General features: G+C 54.7%; 1 protein-coding gene across 2 annotated transcripts; it reads left to right on the top strand.

Annotated features, from left to right (window-relative positions):
• Nucleotides 1-3,643: 3,643 nt before the first annotated feature.
• LOC120673641 (probable glutamate carboxypeptidase LAMP1) lies at nt 3,644-23,895 on the top strand. 2 transcript variants are annotated; one of them, XM_039954586.1, is made up of 14 exons: nt 3,653-4,726; nt 5,188-5,201; nt 5,302-5,369; nt 5,670-5,751; nt 5,916-6,008; nt 6,097-6,132; nt 7,025-7,144; nt 7,229-7,291; nt 7,423-7,510; nt 7,694-7,783; nt 7,868-7,956; nt 8,056-8,172; nt 8,292-8,432; nt 23,481-23,895. In XM_039954586.1, the coding sequence occupies exons 1-14, from the start codon at nt 3,679-3,681 to the stop codon at nt 23,661-23,663; spliced, it is 2,232 nt and encodes a 743-aa protein (XP_039810520.1). In that variant the 5' UTR covers nt 3,653-3,678; the 3' UTR covers nt 23,664-23,895. The 2 variants fall into 2 exon arrangements, with proteins under 2 accessions (XP_039810521.1, XP_039810520.1); XM_039954587.1 differs by lacking the exon at nt 23,481-23,895 and having other exon boundaries at nt 3,644-4,726; nt 8,260-8,400.
• Nucleotides 23,896-26,759: the final 2,864 nt, after the last annotated feature.

Raw genomic sequence — 26,759 nt, 5'->3', positions numbered from 1 at the left:
GCTCATCGATGGCCTCCGCCACTTACGCGCCGGACACCCACCGCCAGCGCCTCCCCCACTGCGCCGGCACAGTCCCTTGACTGGGGGCTGGGCGGGCGGCAGCGCTGCGGTGGAACTGGTGGCGGCGCATCACGCAAGTGAAGGCGAAGCAAAGGACAGAGCGGCGAGCCGGCGGCGGTTCTAGCTGGACGGGATGAGAGGCCGGGGCGAGCTCGGGGCCGCAGTCACCGCTTATCTCCCTCATCGGCCGCATCAGGCGGCGGAGCGGCCTCCACTCCCTCGAGCACGGAGACGACCTCACTCACCGGAGTGGGAGAGAAGAGCAGAGAAAAAGAGGTGGTAATTTCACCAACATTCAATGCAAGGTCACCCTACCAATATCTACAGCCAACCAAATACAAATTGAACAATACAAACCTACTACTAGCCACCCAACCAAACACAGACGAATTATACTGATTAAGCCTGGTTAACTCTAGCCTGACTTAGTTTTCTAACCAGGCTAGAACTAGCCAATGAACCAATCACACCCTATAACAACTAGTGTGAACATCCAATTCGTTGATCCGTCTATTACTTCATCAATCACCAGACTTGCTTTAATCTTTAGTAAGAGTATGTATTATAAGAGGCTGAGAACTTGCTAAGATCTTACGTGGAAGAAATAAAAAGTAGAAAGAGAATGAAACGAGCGACTGATGAGACACCCGCTCGAGCGGGCGGAGAGGGCATGCGGCCCCTGCTATTGGTGATGGCTCTCTGTGATACATTAAACAGCAACGGACCCACCATCATCAGCCATCGTTGCAGCCGGCTGCCGCCGAATGCTATTAGCCTTGCTCTGAAGCCCAAACTCCTGACCTCCTATCCTCTAACCTGCGCTTTATGCGTGATCTCGTTGGGAATAAAATAGAATGAATTTCGTCGGAGTTGGGGATGACAGTAGAGATGGAGGGGGAAATTCACTATGAAAAAGAGGAGAAATACCCACTACTTGCAAACTAGCATAGCTTAACCGTATAGACAACATTTATCTTTGCCCTTTATGCGTGTGATTAAAAAGCATATGATCGTGTGGCTAGTGGCTACTGGCTACATTTTTTTTTGAGGCAGCTACTGGCTACAATTTGGATCCTGTTTTGTGTATGCTTTCTGCACTCTCTGAACACAGACGGACGGAACAGAAGATCCACTTCAAAAGTTCAGATGCCGTTTATAACTAAAGAACTAGAAAACCTTAGGCGCGACGTTGTCGCGCCATTTTGGAGGTAGTCGGAAAGGTAATTATTAGAACTTAATATGAAGCCAAATAGGTATATGCTTTCGCTCAAATTCGATATACTTTACATTACTTCCTAATATATTATTACCTCCTTCGCTTACCTGAAAACAAGCACATGAGGGGCTAGGCTTGTTTAGGAAGAAATTGGAGCGAGGGCTACTAAAGGAATTCAACTCATCAGAAAGTTATAAACATCTATGTACCATGTAGGCTGGCTATAAATTTTATATATTGACTTTTCTGTTGGAATTTCTTCATTTTCTTTGCATAGGTAAACCTCAAGTAGATTATAGAATAATGAAGTAACAAAACCTCTACAATTTTTTACGATCAAAACCTCTGCAATTTTTGAAGTACTAAAAAGAATGATGAAGAGAAAGTTCTGCCTACACATTTCAAGAATGATATGGAGACATAATAATCGTTGTGAGATAAATACCTCTCTATAAGGTTATAATTATATTATATTGTATGAAATGCCACAAGTTCTGTTGTTGATTGTTTCATGGTCGCCAAATGATACACTTCCCTCTTGCTGAAGTGCTGAACATGTTACGTAAAAGTATATGGTCATATCATGTGCATTCCCCAGCTGTTAAAGTTGCAGGACTATAAATATATATGAGCCAAATTTTCTATTAGTAGCACTACATACTACAAATGTTATGTTTTGTTTTTCTCCTCGAACTTCCCGAATGCGAATGAAATCAAAAAAGGAAGCAAGAGGAAAAATCATTACATACATCAATCATATATGAAAGTCCAGATTTTGGTGTCAGGCTTCATCCCACCACTTTCATTATGTATATAGCTCTTGGTTTTGGCTGCAATTGAAGGGAAACCATGAATCTCATCGACACATACATTGCAAATATTAAATAGAATGTTCCTTTTTTGTTGAAACAAAAAAAACAAAGATGATTCTCAAATCGAGAATTATTTGAATCCAACATGTGATATCTGTGGCAGCAAAGGTAGAATTCAAAAGTTATTTATAAGCAAGGAAGGACCTGTAATAGTTAAACAAGTGTATCTCTGCCAGTAACAATAACAACAGTCATGCACGGGTATCTTGTCTGAGAATTGGAAGCCAACAGGTATAGTAGTGTGCACAATTATGCACATACATACAGAAATCAATACAAGAATTTTTAAATCGTACTTGTGAATACAACATTTACGGTTTCCTATGCTATTTTTTAGGCATGTTATAAGGTAAGCTCTTGCATTCGGAGGATTCATAGTTTCTTGGTTCGCTCTATTAGGAATTATTGATATAGGTAGGTACTGTCATCTGAAAACTGAAAGTTTTTTTTTCAGAAAACAATTCATGAAAACCTGGCTAGACTTGTACTCCAATCTGCAAACCTGAATGGGAATTGAAGTAACAAGTGTTTAAGCTGCTAGAATCCATAGTGATTTGCCCTTTCTTGAAACTCTGAATCGAATGCTTGAATACAGAATACCATAATTTGTATCGAGAGTTCAGGAGAACAGGGTAAAATTAACACTCATTTGTCTCAGCAGCCTTCTAATTTTGGTCGAACAGCCTCGTATTGTAAGTGCACAGAGATCGGAGGTTCACTGCCTTTCTTCTTCAATTCACTCGGCAGAAGCAAGGGAGTTTCTTAACGCCATGAAGCCATCGCCTTCGTTTCTTCACTCGCTTCACATTGGATGGTCTCCCTGTGGCTGAGCGTCACGATCCTCGGAGCTCGTCCGCCTCCGTGCAACGACAGCGAGCAGTGCGCGCCGCCGGTGGCGAGGCAAATCGCGTGGCTGCTCTCCGGCTTCGCGTTCATGTCGATAGGCGCCGGCGGTGTCCAGCCGTGCTCCATGGCGTTTGGCGCGGACCCGTTCTTGAGGCACCCCAAGGAGCAGCGGTCCGGGATCCTGCAGGCCTAGGCACGGGCGGGACATGGCCTCTGTCGCTGGTTGATATCCAAGGGGCACTCATGGGAGACGGCCGCCGGGAGAAGCGAGGAGGTGGATAGGGACGCAGCCGCGTAGGAGGCCGGAAAGAAGCGCAACGGTTGGACAGGGTCGCAGGGTCGCTCGCAGGCGATCGCAGAGGAGGTAGGGCCGGGCGGAGATGTGCGCAGGCCAGCGAAGTAGCAGCTGCGCCGCCACTACGAACCCTGCGCGCGGGCGCCGGCGCGGCCTTAGGGAGAGAAAGCGGCGGGCCGAGGGGAGACCGCAAGCGAAGCATCTGGAAGATGACCGAGAGGCGGCCCGTGTACGTGCTTTTTCCACCCTAGATGAGGAATCCAACGGCTGATGTTTTGGACGCGACGTGGCCCAGTAGTTTTTCCCGATTTGAGCCAGGTTTCGATTCTTAAGATTTAACAGTGGGTGTCCGCTCACTGCCCAATTTCCACCTCCAGGGGTCGCGCGCCATGGCCGCCGCAGCCATGGCCACGTCTCGCTCCGTCAAACAGCGGCAGCCGCTCCTCCAGTCTCCCACGCCCGCCGCCGGCAACGGCGGCAGCGCAGCCGGAAGGCGCAGGTTCCTCACCTTCCTCGCCGTCACGGCGGCTCTGGTCGCGTCGTACCACCTCCTCGAGCCAACCAATTCGTCGCGCTACCACGCGCTCTTCCTCACCCTCGGCTCCAACGCCACCGCGGCCGCCCACCTCCGCGCGCTCACCCTCCGCCCCCACGTCGCCGGCACCGAGGCCAACGCGGCCGCGGCACGCTACGTGCTCCACGCGTTCTCCTCCCTCTCCTTCCCCGCGCACATCACCCCTTACTCGGTGCTCCTCTCCTACCCCGCCCACCGCTCCCTCACCCTCGCCGCGGCGAGCGGCCTTGCCGCCAGGCCCTTCTCCCTGGTGCAGGAGACCTACAAAAGCGACCCGTTCGCCGAGGCCTCGGCGGAGGTCATCCCGATGTACTTCGCCTACTCGGCGTCCGGCTCGGTCGCCGCCGAGGTCGTCTACGCCAACTACGGGCACAACGAGGACTACGCCTACCTCGCCTCCCGCGGCGTCGACGTCGCGGGCAAGGTCGCGCTCGTGCGGTACGGCGACATCCACTGCGAGGACATGGTGCGGAACGCGCGCGCCGCGGGCGCCGCCGCCGCGATCGTGTACACCGACGCCAAGGACTTCGGGGGCAGCGCCGCCAAGGGGGCGGAGCGGAAGTGGTTCCCCGACGCGCGGTGGCTGCCGCCGACCGGCGTGCAGGTGGGGACCCTGTACTACGGGAACGGCGACCCGACCACGTCGATGTGGCCGTCGTGCGCGGCGGGGGACGACTGCGAGCGGCTGAGCGCGGAGGACCTGAGCGGGAGCGAGGCCATGCCCGGCATCCCGGCGCTGCCGGTGTCGGCCAGGGACGGCGAGACGATCCTCAAGGCGATGGCCGGCGACGTGGCGCCGCCGAAGTGGCAGGGCGGCGAGGGCGCGCCCGTGTACCGACTTGGCCCCGGCCCGGCCGTGTTGAATCCAAGGTTTTCCTTACCGGTAAGGAAAAAAAACCGGAGGTCAGCGAGAAACGCGTTTATCGGATTTCTCGAAAAATTATCGGATTTGCCATTTTGATTTCGGATGAAATTTAGAAAAAAATTCTCAATTTATGCAGGAAGTAACCTAGATTATTTCCAAACAATCTAATAGTATAAACAAGATACAACAATGCATATAAATATGACTTTCTTGCCACAACAAACATTCTGTTTAATATGGCCACCGCTATCGCCATGGCTTCCTATGAAGTCGTGGAGGGACCGAGAGAGATGGGGAATGGAATATGAATAAGATTTAGTGTTAGGAGGCAGCGGGGTGGCCTGATATTTGGCTGCACCAATTTGGTTTGGGCGGATATTCAAAAGGGCCGAAAATTTCGAGCGATAAGTAAAAAAACCGGACCCCGCCGAGAAACAGGATTTTTGGTTTCCCGGAAAAATCTCACCTACATTGTGAGTGGCTCAGCGGAGCCCAACGCAACCATTATCTGTCGGGTACTATCCCCTCTGAATTGGAGTGCGAATTTGTTGACTATTTGACTGCGTGTTTCAGGGAAACGAGACCTTAGCAACCATCGAAAATGTTTATGCGGTGATCCAAGGGAAAGAAGAGCCTGACAGGTACCTAATCTCTCCTAATTCGTACAGATTTGCAAAATTTTGTGTAATGGCAGCAGCCTTGCTACAAAGTGGAACACAACACACGCACCCTTTCTTGTCAATTGGGCACACCATATTCTGTTTTCCCAGTTCTTGTAGTCGACACCGAGTAGTATGTTTATACCCTGCAGATTTGTTTGACCGAACTGTGGTTCTTTGGTCTGTTGTTTTGTCAAATTCGCACAGTTTGGATCCCAGCCATCGTGGCACATGGGCATCTTGAAACTTGACAAAGCTTAATATTGTTTGACGTATGTGCAGACACGTGATCATAGGCAACCATCGTGATGCGTGGACATTTGGAGCAATTGATCCAAACAGTGGAACAGCAGCAATGCTTGAGGTGATCACTCCTGAGTAGCATGTAGAATCCAGAGCAATTTTGATGACATATATTAGGCAATTTAGGGAATTCTCCTCTGTGCATTTGCAAAACTAGTGATCAATTATCCCGTTCTTCAAAGAACAAAATTCTGAAGTCATCCAGTTTCCTTCCATTGTCTATAGATCGCGGAGCGGCTGTCCAAGCTACAAGCAAAAGGGTGGAGGCCTAGACGAACGATAATCCTGTGCAGTTGGGACACGGAAGAGTTTGCTCTGGTACCTTTTTGCTCGCTAATTCACATATCCGTTTCTGCTCACATGGCAGATGGACAACCATTCATGCTAGATCTATACAATGTCTCAGATCGGGTCAACTGAATGGGTCGAGGAGAACATGGACACTCTAGCTTCACGATGCCGTTGGGGAGAGGCACGGGTCACCCGTACCCATGCCCACAAATTACCCATCCCCAATTATCCAACACTAAACGGGTAGGGTAATACCCAACAGGCATGGATAAGCCAACGGGTACCAGAGAGAAGATGAGATTAACCTCGTCGACATAATATTGGTGCGAGCATGGAGATTGGCATCACTGGTGCCGTGGGAAGAGCAAATCGAATTCAAGCCACTGCGGAGGTGGGAGGTGGGAGCTGCTCTGCCATGGAGGATCTCCGACCAGGCATTCGCCGACGGCGAGGAGAAGACGACCTCCTCGCTTGTGCGGCTGACGGGCACGACACTCTCCTCGAGCAGGCCGACCCGAAGGAAGCGGCACCTGCCGGCGACCCCCTTGTCCGGCGAGAACACAACCTGAGGCCGGCTGCTGCGGGCGTCCGCCAGCAGCTTTCGAGCAAGCACGCCGGCAGCCGCGTCGCCTCCGTGGACCACGCCGTGTCGTCGATGCGGCAGAGCAGCTCGCCAAGGCTGCTGTCCATGGCAGGATCCAGCACAGCCACCCACGCAGAGGCCCAATCCGGTCATTAAGGCCTCGGCCGCACCACCGGAGTTCCCAATCGAAGCAAGCAGATACTAGTTGCGAGATCTTCATGCAGTAAGAGGGAGAGAAGAGCTGTGCTTGACGAGAGAGAAATTTGCCTTGCATGAAAAGGGGATCGCAACTTCTTGCTGCGGATTGCTGGCCCTGGCAAACTTTGACCGGGTACGGGTGAAACGGGTAATATCCTCTATTACCCTACCCCTATCCACAAGTAAATGGGTAACCCATACCCTCCCCAAATAATACGGGTATGGATTTGGATATGGATACTGGATACCCAGTGGCAACGTGACTCTAGCTTCGAGAGCTATTGCTTACCTGAACGTGGACATATCAGTGTTTGGTCCTGGGGGTCTTAAACCCCGTGCAACCCCTCAACTTGATGAGTTTATCAAAGAAGCGAGTAAAATGGTTATCCGGGCTGTTCCTAATTTGCACACATCACTTTGTTATGGAGCTAGCAAATTTACCTTTTTATCATTTCTCTGTTTGAAGGTACCTGATCCTGATGAACCATCTCAAACCTTGTATGACACAATGATGCGCCATCATCCACCGGTACGTTTAGCAATGAAAATGACCTATAACTCCTGTTTTGGGTCCAATGAATGATGAAAAGAGCAAAATTCCAGTGGTTGAGAGCTATTGTCGTCACGTGCTGAAGTGATAGGCTTCTTTTCCTTTTTCAGATAACTAGAGTGGCTGGTGCTGGAACTGATTTTGCAGCATTTCTCCAGCATGTTGGGGTCCCAACACTTGACATGTCTTACGGACTGTGTAAGTGAAACTGTATCTGAAGCATTAACATCAGTCGTTCCTGTCTGTTTGATCGCTTCAGTATCGTGATGAACAAATTCACAAAATTGGAATCATAGCTTCCCAGAACCAAAAAAAAAATCTGTATTATTAATATCTGCTATTACAGATCTAGCAGTTGATGTAACATAATTTCTCTTGCAGTTGAAGAATACCCTGTTTACCACTCTCTGTATGATGATTATGTTTGGGTGGAGAGGTTTGGAGACCCCTTGTTCCACAGGCATGTTGCAGGTACTGAATCATCTATTTTCTCTCGAAAGCTTTCAAGTTTATCCCAAGCACTGGCAAACCAATTTTCCTCACATAATCATGCAGTGGCCAGCGTCTGGGGTTTGATTGCTCTGAAACTTGCTGACGATGAGATCATACCCTTCAATTATATCTCTTACGCGTCCGAATTGGAGGTACCACTTACTCACATTCGAGACACATGATTTGCTTTCTGTTAAACTTGTGTTAATGCTTGAGATATGAAACGATTATCTATCATCTTGTAATTGCAGGAATGCGCAAAAGATATCGCAGAGAAATGTAAGGGATTCCCTGTCACTTTATCTCCTTTACAGAAGTCCATCAGGCAGCTTGAGAGCGCAGCCACTAAAATTCATGAGGAGAAGAAGGTGAGACCTAACGTGTCTGATGGTACTCAGATGTGTAGCTTTCACTGAAACTCTTTTCAATCAAAACCCCTCATTTCTTGCGCGTAGTTTTTTTTTTGAAACAATTTCTTTGCGCGTAGTTGCTGCAAGCAGAAAACTGGAGCCTAAAGACAAGGCAGTACACACTGAAAGTCAGGGAGATAAACGACCGGTTGATGATGGCTGAGCGAGCGTTCACCAACCGAGAGGGACTCGCCGGCAGACCATGGTACAAGCATATGGTGAGTGACAGAGCATCAGCCTATCTGAAAATTATCGGGTGCTCTAGCTTAAGAGGGGGAGGGGTGAATTAGGCACTAATAAAACTTAGATCTATGGCTCCAACTAGTTTACACAAAAACTTAAACTAAAACATGCTATCTAGATGTGCAACTAGGTTGTTCTAGTGTGAAAACCCTTGTCGTGGTGCTGCAAACCACAGCCGGGTGGCGGAAGGCACCCGCCCTAACCCAGAGGGTGTGTACTCGGGGGTTAGCTAGTCCTAGTTAGATCTCCCTTAAGAACACGATGAACACAGCAAGATTTAGAGTGGTTCGGGCCGCCGGAGCGTAATACCCTACGTCCACTGTGTGTTGTATTGCCCTCCCACGAGAGTGAGAGAGTTCGCGAGAGCTTGTGTGTCTGGAGAGCTTGTAGTGCGCAGCGAGCACCTCCCTTTTATATCTCAAGGGAGGCGCGTACATGGCTGTTGGGTCCCCGACAGGTGGGCCCAACGATGTAGTATAAAATAACGTACTGTTCATACATTATGGCGTCGCAGGCAAAGGAGATATCTCTCCTGGAATCCCTTGCCTGCTCCTGGAGTTCCTCGTTCATCATGTCCAGGCGCTGTCTTGTCGGGACGATGCCAGACATAGCTAGTGGCGTCGCCTGCCATGTAGCTGAACGGGCTATGTAGGTTGCGGCGTAGGCGGCATGATGAAAAAGTGTCGTGCCGTCGTATCCATTTAATGCTGCAGACGGACTCTGCGCGGGTGCGGCACAGGCGGCTGCACTGTGTACCTTGGTAATACGCGGTGCACAGTGAGGCCTGACAAAGGCTGTCCCGCGTGCCGCGGCGATAGAGCACGCCTCAACCATCCGCATTAAATGCGGTGGGTGGGCGAGTCTCCTAGCGGAGGACTCGCGCACGAGCCCGTGCCTGCGCCTCCGGGACACGTGGCGGCTCCGGACCCCCACGCGGTAAGGGGGGTCCGGATGGACGCAGGAGGTCCCGGACCCCTATGGAGGGTCCGAGGCCTCGGCTGTCAGCTCGGAGCTTCCCTTCCTTAGAGACACGTGGCGTCTCCGGACCCATCCCCAGGCGGGGAACGGGTCCGGGGCCGTTGGCCTGGTGAGGAAAGAGCCTGACCCGTGGGGCCTGGCTACTCCGTCCTTTGCGCGTAGTTACGGATAACTACGCGGGTCCTGCCTTGCTGCAGTAAGAGTGGGTATCCCTGCTACAGGGTACCGACAGTGGCCCCCGGGCCCACCTTGGGGGAGGTACGAACCCGCAGGTGGGACCACTACTGTGATTTGGCTCTGCATAGCTTGAAGCTTCTTGCTGCAGGGGTCTTGACCGGCTTTGACCATCCATCGGGTTGTTTGCTGCCTCATCACATCGCAACGGCTTATTGACTCATGGCCCCCACGCACAGTGGTTCACCTAGTCACGCGCGCGACGCTCGGCATTGTTGCGGCCGGAGTAAACGGATCATTTACCACCGACGCAGTTCCCGAAAAGCTCGGCCATGCCAGCGCTTAATACGCGCACGCCAGCTCAGCTTCCGACTCGCTCCGCGCGCGCGGGCGACGGTTCAGATCCCATCTTTTCGCACCCTTGTTGGTTACCCGCTCACCCCGACAGGTGGGCCTGGGCCCCCATGTCATGGACTGGGCGGTTAACACCAGGCGCGGGCGTCGTTTGGGTTCCGGCGACGGTTCCGGGATGCGCCGGTTGAGTCAGGCTTTATAATGGGGCGAACCGCATTCCGCGGTTAATTTTCCGCATTCGCCTTCTTCCTTCCAACCTTTGCGCCCTTTTGCCTTCGAGCTTTCCTTGCCCCTTTCTCCCCTACGCAGGCTGCTCCTCGCTCCACCGAGAGATGGCGTCCCTTGTTCATCCCCGCCGCTTCCAGACCGAGGGAGAGTTGAACACAGTGCCCCGCCTGCTTGGATGGAGTGCTCAGGAGACCGGCTGGGGGGGTCCGAGCAGGCTCGATTCCCCTTGGCAACCTCCGCACCGAGGAGTTTGTGCTATTCACCTGGCACATCTCCACCGGCGTGGGACTGCCGATTTCTTCGTTCCTGGTGCTGCTGCTGGAAGACTTCGGCCTCCAACTTCAGCACCTGACGCCCCACTCCCTCCTCCTGACGTCCATCTTCGTGCACTTGTGCGAGATGTTCGTGGGAGTGCGGCCCTGCGTCATCCTCTTCCGCTACTTCTTCATTCTGGTGAGGTCCGGAAGGAGCAAGGACGAAGTGGGGGGTACTACTTCCAGATAAGGAGTGACCTGCCGACCCCTTACATTCCCGGCCTCACTGGCGGGAAGTGGGAGTAGTGGCGCACGGATTGGGTGGTCGCCACCACCGAAGCCAACGAGCGTCTCGCCCTGCCGACCGAGGGGCCCGCCTCCGATCGCGCAACCTGGAGGGCCAAGCCGTCCCTACAGCCGGAATTCGACTCCGTGCTGGGCAAGATCAGGTCGCTGGTGGAGAGCGGCCTCACCTCGTGGCATGTGCTTGGAGATTTCCTGAAGCGCCGGATCGCTCCCCTGAAGCAGCGGCCGCGTCCTGCGTGGAACTACACCGGCCTCAACGACTGCAGCAGGACCCACCGTGGGGAGGGGAGCGACCTGACCCAGGAAGCCTTGGAGGTCCTGGTGCGGAACGTGACGGGAGACGCCTTCATTCCGGAGAATCTGATCCTCCCTCAGTGCATAGTCCCCCTCTGCGAGGACCCCGCGAGGGTGGCGGTGCTGGCTACCCTGCCAACTCTGGACGACGGGGGGTTGGCCCCACGCCAGACCGGAGGCGACCCGAACCGTGGGCTCCGGATCCTTGGTGCGTCCGGGGATCAAGCTACACTAATCCGGTGCATCGTCGGGAGATGCAGGCCGGCGCAGGCTACTCAGGGGCGATGGGACCCTGGTCTCGGAGTCCGACGCGAAGCGCCAGAGGACCTCCGAGGGCGCGGGCCAGGGTAGCTCCCGGGCTGCCGGCCCTCGCGGGTCCTCTGGGGCGACTGCACCACCACCATCACCGCCGAGGAATTCCTCCCGCCAGCAGCAACAGCAGCAGCAGCAGCCGCAGGAGCAGCTGCAGCGGGCGCGGGAGGGGCCACAGCAGCAACAGGTGCAACCCCGGGTCGCGCCCGTGCCATAGCCACAGGGACAGCAGCAGCAGGAGCAAGCCCGGGTTGCGCCTGCATCGCAGCTGCAGGAGCAGCAGCTGCTGCAGGAGAAGAGGCCGGGCCTCCGAGGACGCTGGGTGCCCGGTACTTCTGGGTTAGTGTTATCCTGCTCTATTCCCTTGTGCCAGGTGCTCTGCTTTTTTGCTTAAGGCTTCTCCACTTTGTTGCCAGGGGTCGTCGCCCTAGCAGTTCTTCCACCATTGCCGGTTCATCGGCTGGTACCCAGGCGTCCGCGGCCTCGGTGACGACGGCAACGGCGACGGCGGGTGCGGGACCCTCAGGTACAGCGACCTATGCCAGCCCGGTGGTGCGCGACATGATGCTGACAGGCGCGTTATTTCCAGACTCAGCAGCACACAATGCTGCGGCGGCAGAGGCAGCAGACACAGCAGCGGTGGGGGCGCCGGTGCTGGGTGCAGCCGCGCCCGACGCAGCGACGGCGGAGGCACCGGTGTTGGGTGCTGCCGCACCCGACGCAGCGATGGCTGAGGCGCAGGCGCTGGGGGCATCCGCACCCGACGTCGCGGCGGCTGAGATGCCGGCTCTGGGCGCCGCTGCCCCGACGCTGCGGCGGCGGAGGCGCCGGTGCTGGGCGCAACCGCGCCCGACGCGGCGGCGGCGGAGACGCCGGTGCTGGGCACAGCCGCACCCGACGCGGTGGCGGAGGCGGCGCCGGTGCTGGGCGCAGCCACACCCGACGCATCGGCGGCGGAGGCGCCGGTGCTGGGCACAGCCGCACCCGACACGGCGGCAGCGGAGGCGGCGGAGACAAGTGCTGCAGCAGAAACCCCCACCCCCAGCTCCGGTCCTGTTGCAGAGGAGGAGTTGGAGGTGGTCTTTGGCAGGCGGCTCCAGCAGCTCCAACTCCCGTAGGAGGATGTGACTCTCCTCCCCCAGGTGCTGTTTCAGGTCCGGCGGTCGATCGAGGAGGCAACCTCCTCCGCCGAGGCGGCCTTCCGACGGGAGTGGTCTGCTCTGGAGAGCGAGCGCCAGTGTCTCTCCGACTGGCACACCCGCCTGGAAGCGCACACAAAGGCTGAAGCCTCCCGTGCTGCGGAAGCTCGGTCGAAGCTCAAGGCGGACCAAGAGGCCTACCGAGCCAACCTTAAGAAGGTGTTTGACCGGGAGTTCGCAGTGTCGAACCGAGAGAAAAACTTGGTGCAGCGGGAGAAGGATTTCGCCTTGGAGGTTGTTGGCTTCGTGGCTCAGCAGTCCGACCTCGAGACTCGTCTCGCGGCTCAGCAGTCCGAGCTGGAGACTCGCAGCCAGGACCTCGAGGTCCGGAGGCAGGAGCTCGACGTCTTCTCTGCGACTCTGCAGGGATGGCGCGAGCAACTGCAGGAGAGAGCCAGCCAGCTGACTGCCGACGAGGCGGATTTGGATGAGGGCCGGAAATCCCTCGCCAAGCGGGAGGCCCACGCCACCGGCATAGAGAAGGAACTTGGGCGCCAGCGAGACTCGCTCAAGAAGTTGAAGGAGTGTACGAAGCAGAGGGAGGCCAAGCTCGAGGAGAGGTCTCGCGAGCTCGAGGAGAGGTCCCGCGAGGTGGAGGTGGCCAAGGCGGCTTTGGACACCCAGGGGCGAGAGGCGATCCAGGAGGCGGTCCGGAAGTACCAGGAGGACCAGCGTGTAGAGGCCCAGCGGATCGCTGACTGGGCGACCGAAGCGAGCCTGGCACTGGTGCCACTTGGACTGAGCCCAATCCAGGTGGCGGAGCCGCCAGTTTCGGTAGCTGACGCCTTCCCAGTGCTGAATTCTGCTTCGGATAGGCTCCAGTGCCTGGGGCCGGTCCTTGCTGGATAGCTCGAAACCGAGGGCCGCGAGCTGATCCAGATGGTGGCGGAGCACATCCTGACCTGCCTCCGGAGCCACGACCCGGCCATTTCGCTGGCGCCCGTGGTCAATGGCCCTGTAGCGGAGACGGAGGCCGTCGCTCGGGACAGCGTGCGAGAGGTCGTCGACTTCGTTGCCGCCTACTTCAAACGGGAACCTGCAGACCCTTGAGCTGGGCATTGTATCTTTTTCCTTTTGCACTATGTAACAAACATTGTACTAACTGAAATTTTTTGAAATAGAAGAAACTTCAACTTAGCTGTTTGTTAGTTGCTGATTTGCGGTATACAGCACCCCGGCGCCCTGCCCCCTGGCGGATAGGTTCAGTTGATTGGACCTGTCTGCCACGTGAGCCGTAGAAGATACTCCGGACCTCCTTGGGCATATGGCTGCATAGTTTGTAAGATGAGCAAACGTCTTGTTCCCTGTGTAGCATATAGAACTACAGGGAGAAGAATTAAATTCACTTATACAGTAGCAATGATACTGCAACTTAGCTGTTTGACGCATGCAGAATCCATTCATGATGTCTGGGACAAAGCGGATGCTCCGGGCCCCCTGGGAGATAGACTCAGTTGTTTTGAGTCTGTCTACCATTGAGACTGGACCTTGATCTACATGAAAGCTTTGAAGCGGATGCTAGGACCCCCTGGTAGGTAGGCTCAATGGTTTGAGGCTGGCTACCACCAGTCAGGACTTAACCTGTGTACCACCTCAAATTTACAGCTTAGTAGCAAGCCCGCGGGACTCATCCCTGACTAGTGCCAGGCTGGTACAAGGTCCGGGGCTCTAGATGCGCAGGTCCAGGTTGCTCAGTGCTTGTTACAGAGTGGTGGAGTGCGTAGGCTTAGGGTACGGGACCAGGCTAAGGCGCTACACAGGGCTCCGGACCACTCCAGGAAACAGCACGATCTTTCCAGACCTGGCTTCATCGTCTCATGCCTCTCGCAGCAGTGGGCAAGGTCACTTTGTTGTACTCGATCCTTTGATATAGGACTGGACATGCCGTGTTGGGCTTAGGAAACCAACTCTTGAGCTGGAACAGGGTCCGGGCCCTTAATTACCCGGCTCCAGGTACTAGAGTACTCGTTACAGGGTGGTGGAGTGTGTAGGCTTTTTGGTACGGAACTAGCTAAGCGGCTACACAGGGCTCCGGCCCACCCCAGGAAACAAGCACCCGCTCTCCAGAGTAGGTCCCTAGGGGTCTGGACTCCTCTCCAGCAGCAAGAGGGTCCGGATCTGTACGGCAGTCCAGCAGCTCAATTCAGATCTTAGTTGTAGCAACAAGAGTTGAGGTTCCCGCGGGGGTTAGAAAGGTGAAAACTTCGAGAATCGAATTGCGAAAATTAACTTGACTCAAAGACAGAACTAGGAGAAAATCTTTCCTTTGCAATCTTGATGTACATGGCTTGCGCGATGGATGCCAGAGGCCGGGTTTACGAGGTCGGGCCTCTACCGTTCTGAGCCGCGTGTTAGCCGACGGTGCGATGGATGCCAGAGGTCGGGTTTACGAGGGTGGCCCCCAACCGCTATGGGCCGCACGGTAACTCTATCTTATTACAAAGGAAAAGTTTATTTTCCAGCTCTGCCTAGGTGTAAAACTTACGCAGATGCTCTATGTTCCATGGGTTGGGCAGCGGCACTCCATCTTCTGTGGCGAGGCGAACGCATCCGGGCCGGCATACCTCTGTAACCCTGAAGGGCCCCTCCCAGCTGGGGGAAAGTTTGTGGAGCCCTGCTCGGCTCAGGATCCGTCTGAGGACGAGGTCGCCAGCCCGGAGCTCCCTACTGTGCACGAACCGTTGATGATAGCGCCGGAGCGCCTGGTTGTAGCATGCATTTCGGATTGCTGCTCACCACCTTCGCTCATCAACGAAGTCCATGTCGTCACACCGCAGCTATTCCTGCATGGATTCGTCAAAGGCCTGGACCCGTGGTGAGCCCAGGTGAATTTCTGGGGGAAGGCATGCTTCAGCCCCGTAGACCAGGAAGAACGGAGTCTCCCCGGTGGCTCGGCTGGGTGTGGTCCGGTTGCCCCATAGTACGCATGGAAGCTCGTCAACCCATTTGGCACCATGCTTCTTCAAGCAGTTGTAGGTGCGGGTCTTGAGTCCCCTGAGGATCTCTGCATTCGCTCTCTCAACCTGTCCATTGCTGCGGGGGTGTGCTACGGACGCAAAGCATAGCTGGATGCCGATGTCCTCACAGTACTCTTGGAAGAGTCTGCTTTTGAATTGGGTCCCGTTATCCGCGATGATGCGGTTTGGGACGGCAAATCTGCACACAATGGACCTGAGGAATGCGACTGCTGATTTCTTAGTGATATTCACCACAGGGGTAACCTCCGGCCACTTGGTGAACTTGTCGATGGCGACATAGAGGAACCGGTACCCGCCGACAGCCCGGGGGAATGGCCCCAGGATATCCACATCCCACACAGCGAATGGATATGAGGGCGGAATCATCTGCAGAGCTTGAGCCGGGGTGTGTATTTGCTTTGCATGGAATTGGCATGCTTTGCAGGACCTTACCAGCTTAGCCGCATCCTGGAGTGCTGTTGGCCAGTAGAAGCCATGCCGAAAGGCCTTGCCAACAAGCGTGCGAGAGGAGGAATGACTTCCGCACTCGCCTCCATGGATCTCCGCGAGCAACTCGCGGCCCTCTCCCTGGGAAATGCACCGCATGAGGACACCGTTGGCGCCACGGCGGTAGAGATCGCCTTCTACCACCGCGTAGCGTTTAGCCAATCGGACAATGCGCTCAGCGGACACATCATCATCAGGGAGGATGTTATCTTTTAGGTAGTCCCGGATCTGGAGATCCATGCATCGGGAGCTCCCTGAGTAGGTGGGGGTGGCTCTGTGAGGTCACTAGGATCCTCAACAGAGCACACGGCCCAGGTCGGGCACCATACCAGGGCGCCGGGGTGCTGCCGGGACCGCTGGCTTCGAGGTGCTAGCTTGATCCCCTTCACCCTGCTCAGCAGGCTGGGCGGTAGGTCTCAGCAGCCGTCTTTCGAAGACACCCTCGAGCACGGATGCCCAGGTAGATGCTCTCGCAGAGAGATCATCTGCTGCTGAGTTGTGCTCGCGGGGAACGTGTTGCAGTTCCAAGGCGTCGAAGTCCTTCTCGAGCTTCCTCACGTGTATGAGATATGCCGCGAGCTGGGGATTGTTGCAATTGCAATCCCCTCGGACCTGCTTGATGATTAGCTGGGAGACCCCCTTCACCAGAAGCTGCCGGACCCCCAATGAGAGGGCTTGCGTCAGGCCAAAGATCAGAGCTTCGTACTCCGCCATGTTGTTGGTGGCCTTGAACTCAAGGTGCACCATGTACTTCAGCTAATCTCCGTTTGGGTCGATGAGGACCACACCAGCTCCAGCCCACTTTTCGCGGGCGGACCCGTCGAAGAAAAGTGTCCAGTGGGGCTCGGTGAAGACTGGTGCCCTGATTTCCGGCTCCGGGGGTCCAGTGTTGACGACTGGACCCCCAGAATTGCTTGGGGAAGGAGTCCACTCCGCTATGAAATCAGCCAGGATCTGGCTCTTGACTGCATGGCGTGGCTAGAAGTCCAGTTGGAACTCGGCCAGCTCTGCCGCCCACTTGGCGATATTGCCTGTGGCGTTGGAGTTGTGCAAGATCGCTCTTAACGGGTAAGAGGTCACTACGACAACTCGGAGTGCTTGAAAGTAGTGGCGCAGTTTCCTGGACGCAATAAGTATTGCATAGATAAGCTTATGCGTCTCAAGATACCTGGCCTTCACCTCGTGGAGGACTTCACTGACGTAGTAAACTGGCTTTTGGACGGTCCGGACCCTGGTTACCGGGTCCGGCTCGCCCTTATCCACCACATCAGGTCCTTGGGCCCCCAGCGGCTCTGGGTTCCCACTGGCACAAGGCTCCTCCGGACCCCCTTGTGCGGGGTCCGGCTCACCATCTTTGGCCGGGGAGACCCTGGTGTCCCCCTGGCGAGCTTGCTCCGTCCTTTCGGCGACCAGCACCATGCTGATTGCCTCCGCAGACGCAGCAAGATACAAAAACAACGGCTCACCGGGCTCTGGAGCCACCAATACTGGCAGCGAGGTGAGGTGCTGCTTCAGCTCCTGAAAGGCCTGTTCAGCCTCTTCGGTCCAAGAAAATGGACCGGACCTCCTCAATAGCTTGAAGAAGGGAAGGGCCCTCTCAGCCAACCTCGATATGAAGCGGCTAAGGGCAGCGAGAGATCCAGTAAGCTTCTGGACGTCCTTGATGCGGCCAGGAGGCCTCATCGCTTCGATCGCCTTGATCTTGGCTGGGTTTGCCTCGACGCCTCGATGTGAGACCAGGAAACCCAGCAGCTTCCCTGCTGAGACGCTGAAGATGCACTTCTCTGGGTTCAGCTTCGTGCGCGTGGCGCGGAGCCGGTCGAAGACGAGGGATAGGTCCTCCACTAGTGTTGACCCTACTTTAGTCTTGACCACAATGTCATCGACATAAACCTCAACAATATCTCTAATAAGATTACAGAAGGTTTTGTTCATAGCTCGTACAAACGTGGGTAAGGCATTCCTTAGACCATACGGCATGACAATGTAGCAATAAAGCCCATCTACTGTTACAAAGGCAGTATGCTTCCTATCCTCTCTAGACATCTGAATCTGGTGGAAACCAGAGTATGCATCTAGGAAAGACAAAAGGTCACACCCGGAGGTGGAGTCCACGATCTGATCGATACGCGGAAGAGGATAGGGGTCTCTAGGACATGCCTTGTTGAGGCTGGTGTAGTCGATGCACATCCGAAGCTTCCCGTTGGCCTTTGGGACGACGACCGGATTGGCCAACCACTCGGGGTGGTGGACCTCCTCGATGAAGCCGGCGTGTAGGAGCTTATGGACTTCTTCGCGGATGAAGTTCTGTCGCTCCACGGACTGCTTCCGAGGCTTCTGGCGCACCGGCGTGGTGTCGGGGTAGATCCTCAGATTGTGCTCGATCACTTCCCTGGGGATCCCGGGCATCTGTGACGGTTCCCAGGCGAACACTTCGACATTTGCCCGGAGGAAAGCGATGAGCGCGTCTTCCTATTTCTCCTCCAGGTTCCCCGCGATGCGGGTGGTCTTGGTGGAGTCCGCTCCAATTTGCACCGTCTTCACGGGAACATGGTCCGGATCGGACAGTTGGACCTTGGGAGCCTTTGCAGGTGCCTTGGGTTGCGAGGTGGATGGATCCGCCTCGGAACGTGCAGCCTCTGCAGCTAGAGCATGCAGTCTCTCAACTGCAGCGACGGCAGCGGTGCGGTCACCCTGCACGGTGAGGACTCCGGCAGGGGAAGGCATCTTCAAGACCAAATACCCGTAATGAGCAATGGCCATGAAGCGGTAGAGTGCCGGTCGGCCAATGATGGCGTTGAACGGGAGGTTCACCTCCGCAACATCGAACAGAACGCTCTCTGTGCGGAAGTTCTCCTCGGTCCCGAACGTAACCGGCAATGTGATGCTCCCCAGAGGGAACACCGGGTGTGGGCCCACTCCAGAGAATGGGCGAGAGGGAGTCAGCTTGGACTCCGGGATCTGCAGCTGCTTGAATGCTGCATAGCTGATGACATTGAGGCCGGCCCCACCGTCAATCAGCACGTGATAGAGCCTTACGTTGGATATGACAGGAGCGGTGACTACAGGTAGTACAGCAGCTCCGGCCATATTCTCCGGGCAGTCGGATGGCCCGAAAGAGATGGTGGTGTTCATCCACCTCTGGTGCGGCGCCGCCTTCGGGACCCCCGGCTTCACCGAAAGGACCTCCCGGCGAAGGGTCTTCACGTCCCGTCGGGAGACAAGCTCCCAGCTTCCGCCGTACATTACGTACAGCTTCTTGCGGCGGTCGCCGTTGTCGGAATCGGAGTAGTCGTCGTGGTAGACGCCCTTCAGCTCTCGAGCGGGGGATTGGTACCCCAGCTCCTTCTCCCCGGCGGTGGCCCCGCTGTCGGAGGCCTTCTCCTTGCCGGCCCGCTGGCGAGGAGGCGGTGAGCCGTCTTTGGAGGACTGCTCACGCCGCCCACTGACCCACTTCGCGAGCTTCTGGATCTCGCGGCAGTCAGCGGCGCTGTGGCGAGCAGTGGGATGCACTGGGCATGAACCTCCGCTTCCACCTTGCGGGCGAGGGCGTTTGCCATGTGCATTCTGGCCCCCAGCCGTTGCTGCTGCAGCCGGCGCCGCCGCTGGCGCTGCTGCTACAATGACTGGTCCGCCAGATTGCGGTTCCCCGCGATTCCGGTTCTTCTTCTTCTTCTTGCCACCGCCCTGAGCGGTAGCACCAGAGCCGCCAGCCTTGGCATCTCCGTCTTGGGGGGCTGAGTGCCATGCACGGCCCTCAGCGGCCCTGGCACACTTGTCTGCCAGGGAGAAAAGCGTAGTGACGCTTTCCACCTCGTGCGTCGCCAGCTTCTCGAGCATCTTCTCGTCACGTACCCCCTGGCGGAAAGCAGTGATAATAGATGCATCTGAGATACGAGGAATGGTACCCCGTACCTTGGTGAAGCGCGAGATGAAGGCCCGGAGCGTTTCTCCAGGTTTTTGCCTCACGGCGTGAAGGTGTGCCTCCACACCATGCTGCAGGTACGCACTGGCGAAGTTCGCTGTGAACCTCGCACAGAGCTCTTCCCAGGACTGGATCGTCCCAGGTGTGAGGTTCATGAGCCAGGTCCGGGCTGGCCTAGACAAGGCTACATGAAAGTAGCTTGCCATGACGGCGCCGTTACCACCAGCCGCTGTGATGGCGGTAACGTACACCTGCAGGAACTCCGACGGGTTAGTGGTACCGTCGTACTTTTCCGGCAGGTGGGGACGGAACTTGGATGGCCATGCCACTGCGCGGAGGTGCTCCACCTTCGCAGCGCAGCCCACCCCAGCAACTGGTGCGCCTGGCTGTATCCGGGCGTTCACCGGGGGCTTGGGTGCCACCACGTCCAAGTCGGCATTGAGGTTGCGGCCCTCAATGTTAAGACGGCGCTCTCGCGCCCTCTCGACGAAGATGCGGGCATCCTCTCCCGCGCGTCGGCGGTTGAGCTCCGCCCGCAGGTCTTCTGTTCGTGCACCCCCTCACGGTAGGGGAGCGCACGGACACCGATGCACCGCCCTGACGCTGGCGGTAAGGTACCACCGCGTTGCCGGGCGGAGGTCGTTGCCCAGTCCTTGCAGAACTGGGGGAGGCCTGAGCCAGGTGGAGGAGACGGTCAACGTCGTCCCGCCACTGCTTCAGGGCGTCTGGCGAGGCTGCTTCAACCGGGGGGTTGCGAAGTAACTCCCTAGCCGCTGCCAGCGCTCCGCCGCTCGCAGCTTGTGAGGGGGCCCTTGATGGGCGCCCTGACTCTTGCCGGCGAGCAGCGCGCACCGCCGCCGACGGTGGCTGCTCCACGGGCACAATTGCCCCTGGAGCAGGGACACGAGAGGCGTGTGGCGTGGAGGACGCCACACCCTCCGTCATCTCCACGTCGTCCACCCGAACCATCGGGCGAGGAAGAGACGAACTGCGACTAGCTGTTCCCCTACCTGGCGCGCCAAATGTCGTGGTGCTGCAAACCACAGCCGGGTGGCGGTAGGCACCCGCCCTAGCCCAGAGGGTGTGTACTCGGGGGTTAGCTAGTCCTAGTTAGATCTCCCTCAAGAACACGATGAACACAGCAAGATTTAGAGTGGTTCGGGCCGCCGGAGCGTAATACCCTACGTCCACTGTGTGTTGTATTGCCCTCCCACGAGAGTGAGAGAGTTCGCGAGAGCTTGTGTGTCTGGAGAGCTTGTAGTGCGCAACGAGCGCCTCCCTTTTATATCTCAAGGGAGGCGCGTACATGGCTGTTGGGACCCCGACAGGTGGGCCCAACGATGTAGTATAAAATAACGTACTGTTCATACATTATGGCGTCGCAGGCAAAGGAGATCTCTCTCCTGGAATCCCTTGCCTGCTCCTGGAGTCCCTCGTTCATCATGTCCAGGCGCTGTCTTGTCAGGACGATGCCAGACATAGCTAGTGGCGTCGCCTGCCACGTAGCTGAACGGGCTATGTAGCTTGCGGCGTAGGCAGCATGATGGAAAAGTGCCGTGCCGTCGTATCCATTTAATGCTGCAGACGGGCTCTGCGCGGGTGCGGCACAGGCGGCTGCACTGTGTACCTTGGTAATACGCAGTGCACAGTGAGGCTTGACAAAGGCTGTCCCGCGTGCCGCGGCGATAGAGCACGCCTCAACCATCCGCATTAAATGCGGTGGGTGGGCGAGTCTCCTAGCGGAGGACTCGCGCACGAGCCCGCGCCCGCGCCTCCGGGACACGTGGCGGCTCCGGACCCCCACGCGGTAAGGGGGGTCCGGATGGACGCAGGAGGTCCCGGACCCCTATGGGGGGTCCGAGGCCTCGGCTATCAGCTTGGAGCTTCCCTTCCTTAGAGACACGTGGCGTCTCCGGACCCATCCCCAGGCAGGGAACGGGTCCGGGGCCGTTGGCCTGGTGAGGAAAGAGCCTGACCCGTGGGGCCTGGCTACTCCGTCCTTTGCGCGTAGTTACGGATAACTACGCGGGTCCTGCCTTGCTGCAGTAAGAGTGGGTATCCCTGCTACAGGGTACCGACACCCCTATCCCAAAAGAGTTTAGCAACCTATAGCCTTTCCTATCAAGAAACTATTCTATGAAAGTAAAACACACAAATTGCTAGTAAGGAATGCGGAAGCTTAATGAGCGGGATAGAAGATAGCAAACTCTTGACGCGGGTGTTTATCCCGTGGTTCGGTTAGCCACAAAGGCACACCTACATCCACATTGTTGTAGCACTCACTAAGAGTATTGCTACTCGGCCACCAAGTCTCTTCCGTGAACACAATCACGATCACCTTGGCCCCGGGTTCTACTAAGGAGCTTCTCCACAAAGGATGGGGTCTCCACGTCCCCCGCACAAAGTGTCGTCGCCGCTCCACACCAAGTCAGAGGGTCGATGACGTTGCCGGCGAGCTTCAAAGCTCCAAGGTGCCGGCGCACCAAGCTCTTGTTTTTGGTTCACTAGAGAACCACAGCACAAAGGCTCAAGGCCTTGCAATCACACTCACTAAGAGCTAACCTTTACACAACACTCTCAAAGTGTGCTAAGGGCTAAGGATATGATCTTGATGCTCTTGAATGGCTTGGAGATGTTATTGGGTGTGTGTGGGATGTCCAGCAACTCCAGCAATCTTCAAATGGCCGGGGTGAGGCGTATATATAGGCTACCAAGTCTTGTAGCCGTTGCTCCAATAGTCAGCAGAAAATCTGCGTATCATCGGATGAACCGATGCCTCTGTCTGGGGTAGCGTCGGTTCATCCGGTCACTCTAATACCCGAAGTAGCCGTTGAGCTCCTGACAGCTGACATAGTGACCACCGGTTGAACTGATGCTTTCCCGTCGGTTAAACCGGTCACTCACATCATTCTCCTCTTCTGCTGACGTCATTACACCGATGGTATGCACCGATGCTTCACCGGTTCAACCGGTGCTGAAGACTTGGCTCTTGCGCGACTTGCATCGTCTCTGGAACACAGTACGCCCAATGCACCGATGCCCCTTTTTGAACCATCGGTTCATCCGGTGCCTATAAGCTGACTTGGCTTCGATTTCCTTCTGCACCAAAATACCATTGCGTCGGTTCTTCCGACAACCATCGGATGCACCGATGCTCATGCGTCGGTTCTTCCGGTGCTACTGACCGAAGAGCTTTCAGGGCGCTGCCCTGAGACCCGCGAGGGGCGGCTCCCCCTCGACCCCCGTCCGCTAATCGATTAGCGGAACCCCCGTAGGGGCGGCCCTTCGGGCCTTGCTACGCCTATTTTCTCTTTCTCTTTGTCATCACTTGAACCTAAAAGCCTGAAAATGGTCATCTTAACAATCATATTAGTCCAAGTGTTGTGTTGTCATTCGATCACCAAAATCACTCGAAATGGCATAAATGGTGCCATGTTCGTTTCACTATCACAGCTACTGCCTCGCAGCTTGATGTGCGCTTCTTAACTATGAAGTTGAAACACTGACAACACATTTCATCGTTTTTGTTCGGCAGATCTATGCATCGTCGGGTCAGGATGACTGGGGCACCAAAGCATTCCCCGGTATCGTCTCGGCCATGGACAAGGCCAAGAAGTCCAACACAACCGAATCCTGGCGGTCGCTGCAGCATGAGATTTACAGGGTCGCAAGGGCGGTCTCCAAGGCTTCTGCAGTCCTTGATGGTGGGCTAACATGATACTCACTGGTCACTGCAGCTCTCATTCTATACAGGATTACTGATCAAAATACTGGATGGCTTCAGTTTTTGTTTCCTTTTTTTGGAAATTAAAGGGATTGAAAAGGCTGCCAGATATATATTTGGGTTATAGCGTGTAAATCCTGAAGAAATATGCTCCATTTTACTGGTGTGCACTGAATAAAAATAGTGAATCTTCTCTCATGAAGAATTGGAGATTCTCTTGGAAGTATCACCAACCAGCTTCTCAGGAGCTGTATGATTGTCCTTGCTTTCGCAATCACGGTGCAGTGCCGTAGTGCGGCAAATTAAAGCAGCACGAAAGGATCTGCCTGCAAATATCTGGATGTAGGTGGAGAACTGTGTCGGACAGGGGTATATACCGTGTCAGCAGCAGCATGGGATGGGGCCTACGAGAATATGTTGAGAAGTTTTGGGATCTCACTGACGGCTTTTCGGGACGTGACTGAACACATTTTTCATTAAGAAGAAAGTAAGTATAGACATAATTTTGATGCAGTCAAACTAAGTTTGACCAACATAAGAGCACAAAGAACAGCTAATCCGCAGGAACAGCAACACAGGACATGTTGATGGAGGTTGGGGAGGGTCCCCGTCGGTTTAGGAGGGAGATGTAAAACTTTTAATTATCACGCGGGCCATTAGGGGTCATAATAAAATAAATCAGATGGGGATGCTCTCCTGTTGACCCTCAAAAAAATCATGAAGATTATCACATAGTGTCGACACTATTAAGTATTAAGATGTTTATTTTTTTCTGGTGCTTAAAGATTCAACGAAAATGAAACATGCGGGCGCGTCCAACCGCTATCGTACGGAATGACGTGATAGGGGGGGGGGGGGGACACATTTCACCTTGTACATTGAATTTAAAATCTAATTTTGCAATAGAGTTTGTCTGCGTTGAACCGTGTGCCTGCGTCAAAATAAATTTTGATGGCCATCAGCGTGTGCAATGACAACCACATGTGCCTCTATATAACAATTTGGACATTGGGGATCAAAATTACGAATGTGTGACAAACCTCGATTGTAGACTTCAATTTGTGATATGGGGATTAAGGAATTGGCCAAAAACTCATCTATCCACTCTCGCACCCAGATGCAGTTTTATAACTTGAGGAAAATTAGTAGGAGTACTTAGGAGGCAGTAGTAGTAGTAGTACCAAGCCGGAAGGTGGTTTGGTTCTGAAGTTGAGTGAGGCGGACCTCGTGACAGTATGCAAGATGTATATTTTTTTGACTGCTCGTAAACCGATGAGACGGGCAGAGGACAAAAGCAGGGTGCCCTGCATTCCCAAATGCAGTTAACCATAAACTTTAATTCGAAAACTGTTATGTCCTTGCTTTTCTTTCTGTGTCATTTGTCTTAAGTAGTTTTGTGAACCTTCCATACCTAGGGGTGGTAATGGGCCATGGCCCTAATGGCCTCTTCACAGCCCAATAAAGCCCTTAAAATTTTTAGTTCAAAAATACATATGTTTAGAGCCCGGCCCTTTTAGGGCCCGATCCTTAGATTTTTTAGTTCAAAATATTGGGCCCTTTACCACCCCTATCCATACCTGAGAAGGAATTAGAGCCTCTCCAACAAATTACACATAATCCATACCACATACTTAAAATATTCTTTCTCCATCACCAATAACTATCTAAGGAAGTAGTTTTGACCTGCAGTTTTTGGTAATGGTTGTTGCAGCAGACTACCAAAATTCAATCATTAAAAATAGGATAGAGGGAAAATCACCTTCATTTAGGTGAGAGGGAGGTGTGTTTTGATGATTACCAAATACTTTTAGATAATGAGGATTGAATTGATAATCTGTTATAGCATCTTCAATCATCAAAAATATTAAAAAAATTTAGGTAATTTAATGGAGATGCTCTACGGAGAGGAAAGGAAACATGGCCATGCTGAATCCGCCTGTGCGGCGGCGGCGTAACAAACTTGAAGTTAACAGCCACGACCACGACGGCGCAGAAGCAAATCTCTATCACGACTTACGCGGGCAAGTTTGCGTCCGCGACGGCAAGAGGCCGGCAAACTTAGCCTGTGCAAGTGTACATCTACCACGACTCGTCGAGTTCAGCACTGCGGCAGCCGCGACACGCGCGAGGCGGCGAGTACGTGTGCAAATTAAAAAGTTGCAATTGAATAACTAGCAGAGTTTTATAAGTATGTCACGACTTTCTAAAAGGAACGCCAAATTAACCAAAGGGTGCACAGATAATGCCCCGTTCCTAGCTGAACTCCAAGTTTATCAAAACACTAAAGAGACTCTGACTAAGATGTCTACAAGATCAAAAGAGATACTAAACAAAAACTACGGAGCCAGTGCAACATGACCCAGTTTCACTCTACTGATGGCGACTTCTTGGGCGGGAGATCCTTGACAGGGTACGTCAGGATCATGGCGACAGCTGACTGGAACGCACCCTCCTGGTCCCTACTCTGCTCCGTAGATTGCTCGACCAGGGCCTTCACTTCTGCTATGCGCTTCTCCAGCTTGTCGGCGTTGTCGCGCTGCGAGTTGACGGCATCGTTGCAGGTGATCAGACACCGAGTGTAAGTGTCCTCTCGTTCCTGGAGCTCTGCCTCACACAACCTTGCGGACTTCGCCAGTCGTTCATACTCTACAGCCTGCATCGAAACTTCCTGCAACTGGGAGGCAGTTTTCAAGCGTGCAGAATCCAGGGCCTCGCGTCCCGACAGCCCATGTTCTATCTCATCGTTGGCTTCGGTGAAGGCGGCATCCAGCTTCCCCAAGTATGAGCGCGCCTCCTCTTCAGCTGGATGAACGGGACCCTCAGCAGTGGAAGTGCCCTCCAAGTGTGTCGCTAGAGTGTAACACCCCGGATACTCCGGAAAATGTGCCCGCATATTCCGGACCGCCCACGTCCTTATCCTATCCCGAGCTGGCTGCTCCCGTCCTCATCTCTCTCATTCAGCTCTCGCTCCTCCCTTCAGCCCGAGCTCGAGCTGAGCCCCTGCTCTCACCGCCCCGGCCATCTTCGGCCGCCGTTCGTCCATTTCCTTCTGCGAGAGCCTCCCCAACCGTGTTCCGCACCTCCACAAGC

This window comes from Panicum virgatum, chromosome 5N, assembly GCF_016808335.1.
Source record: "Panicum virgatum strain AP13 chromosome 5N, P.virgatum_v5, whole genome shotgun sequence".
Classification (NCBI taxonomy): Eukaryota; Viridiplantae; Streptophyta; class Magnoliopsida; order Poales; family Poaceae; genus Panicum; species Panicum virgatum.
Note: the sequence above shows the minus strand (reverse complement) of the source record. Positions and strands in the feature narration are given on the sequence as shown.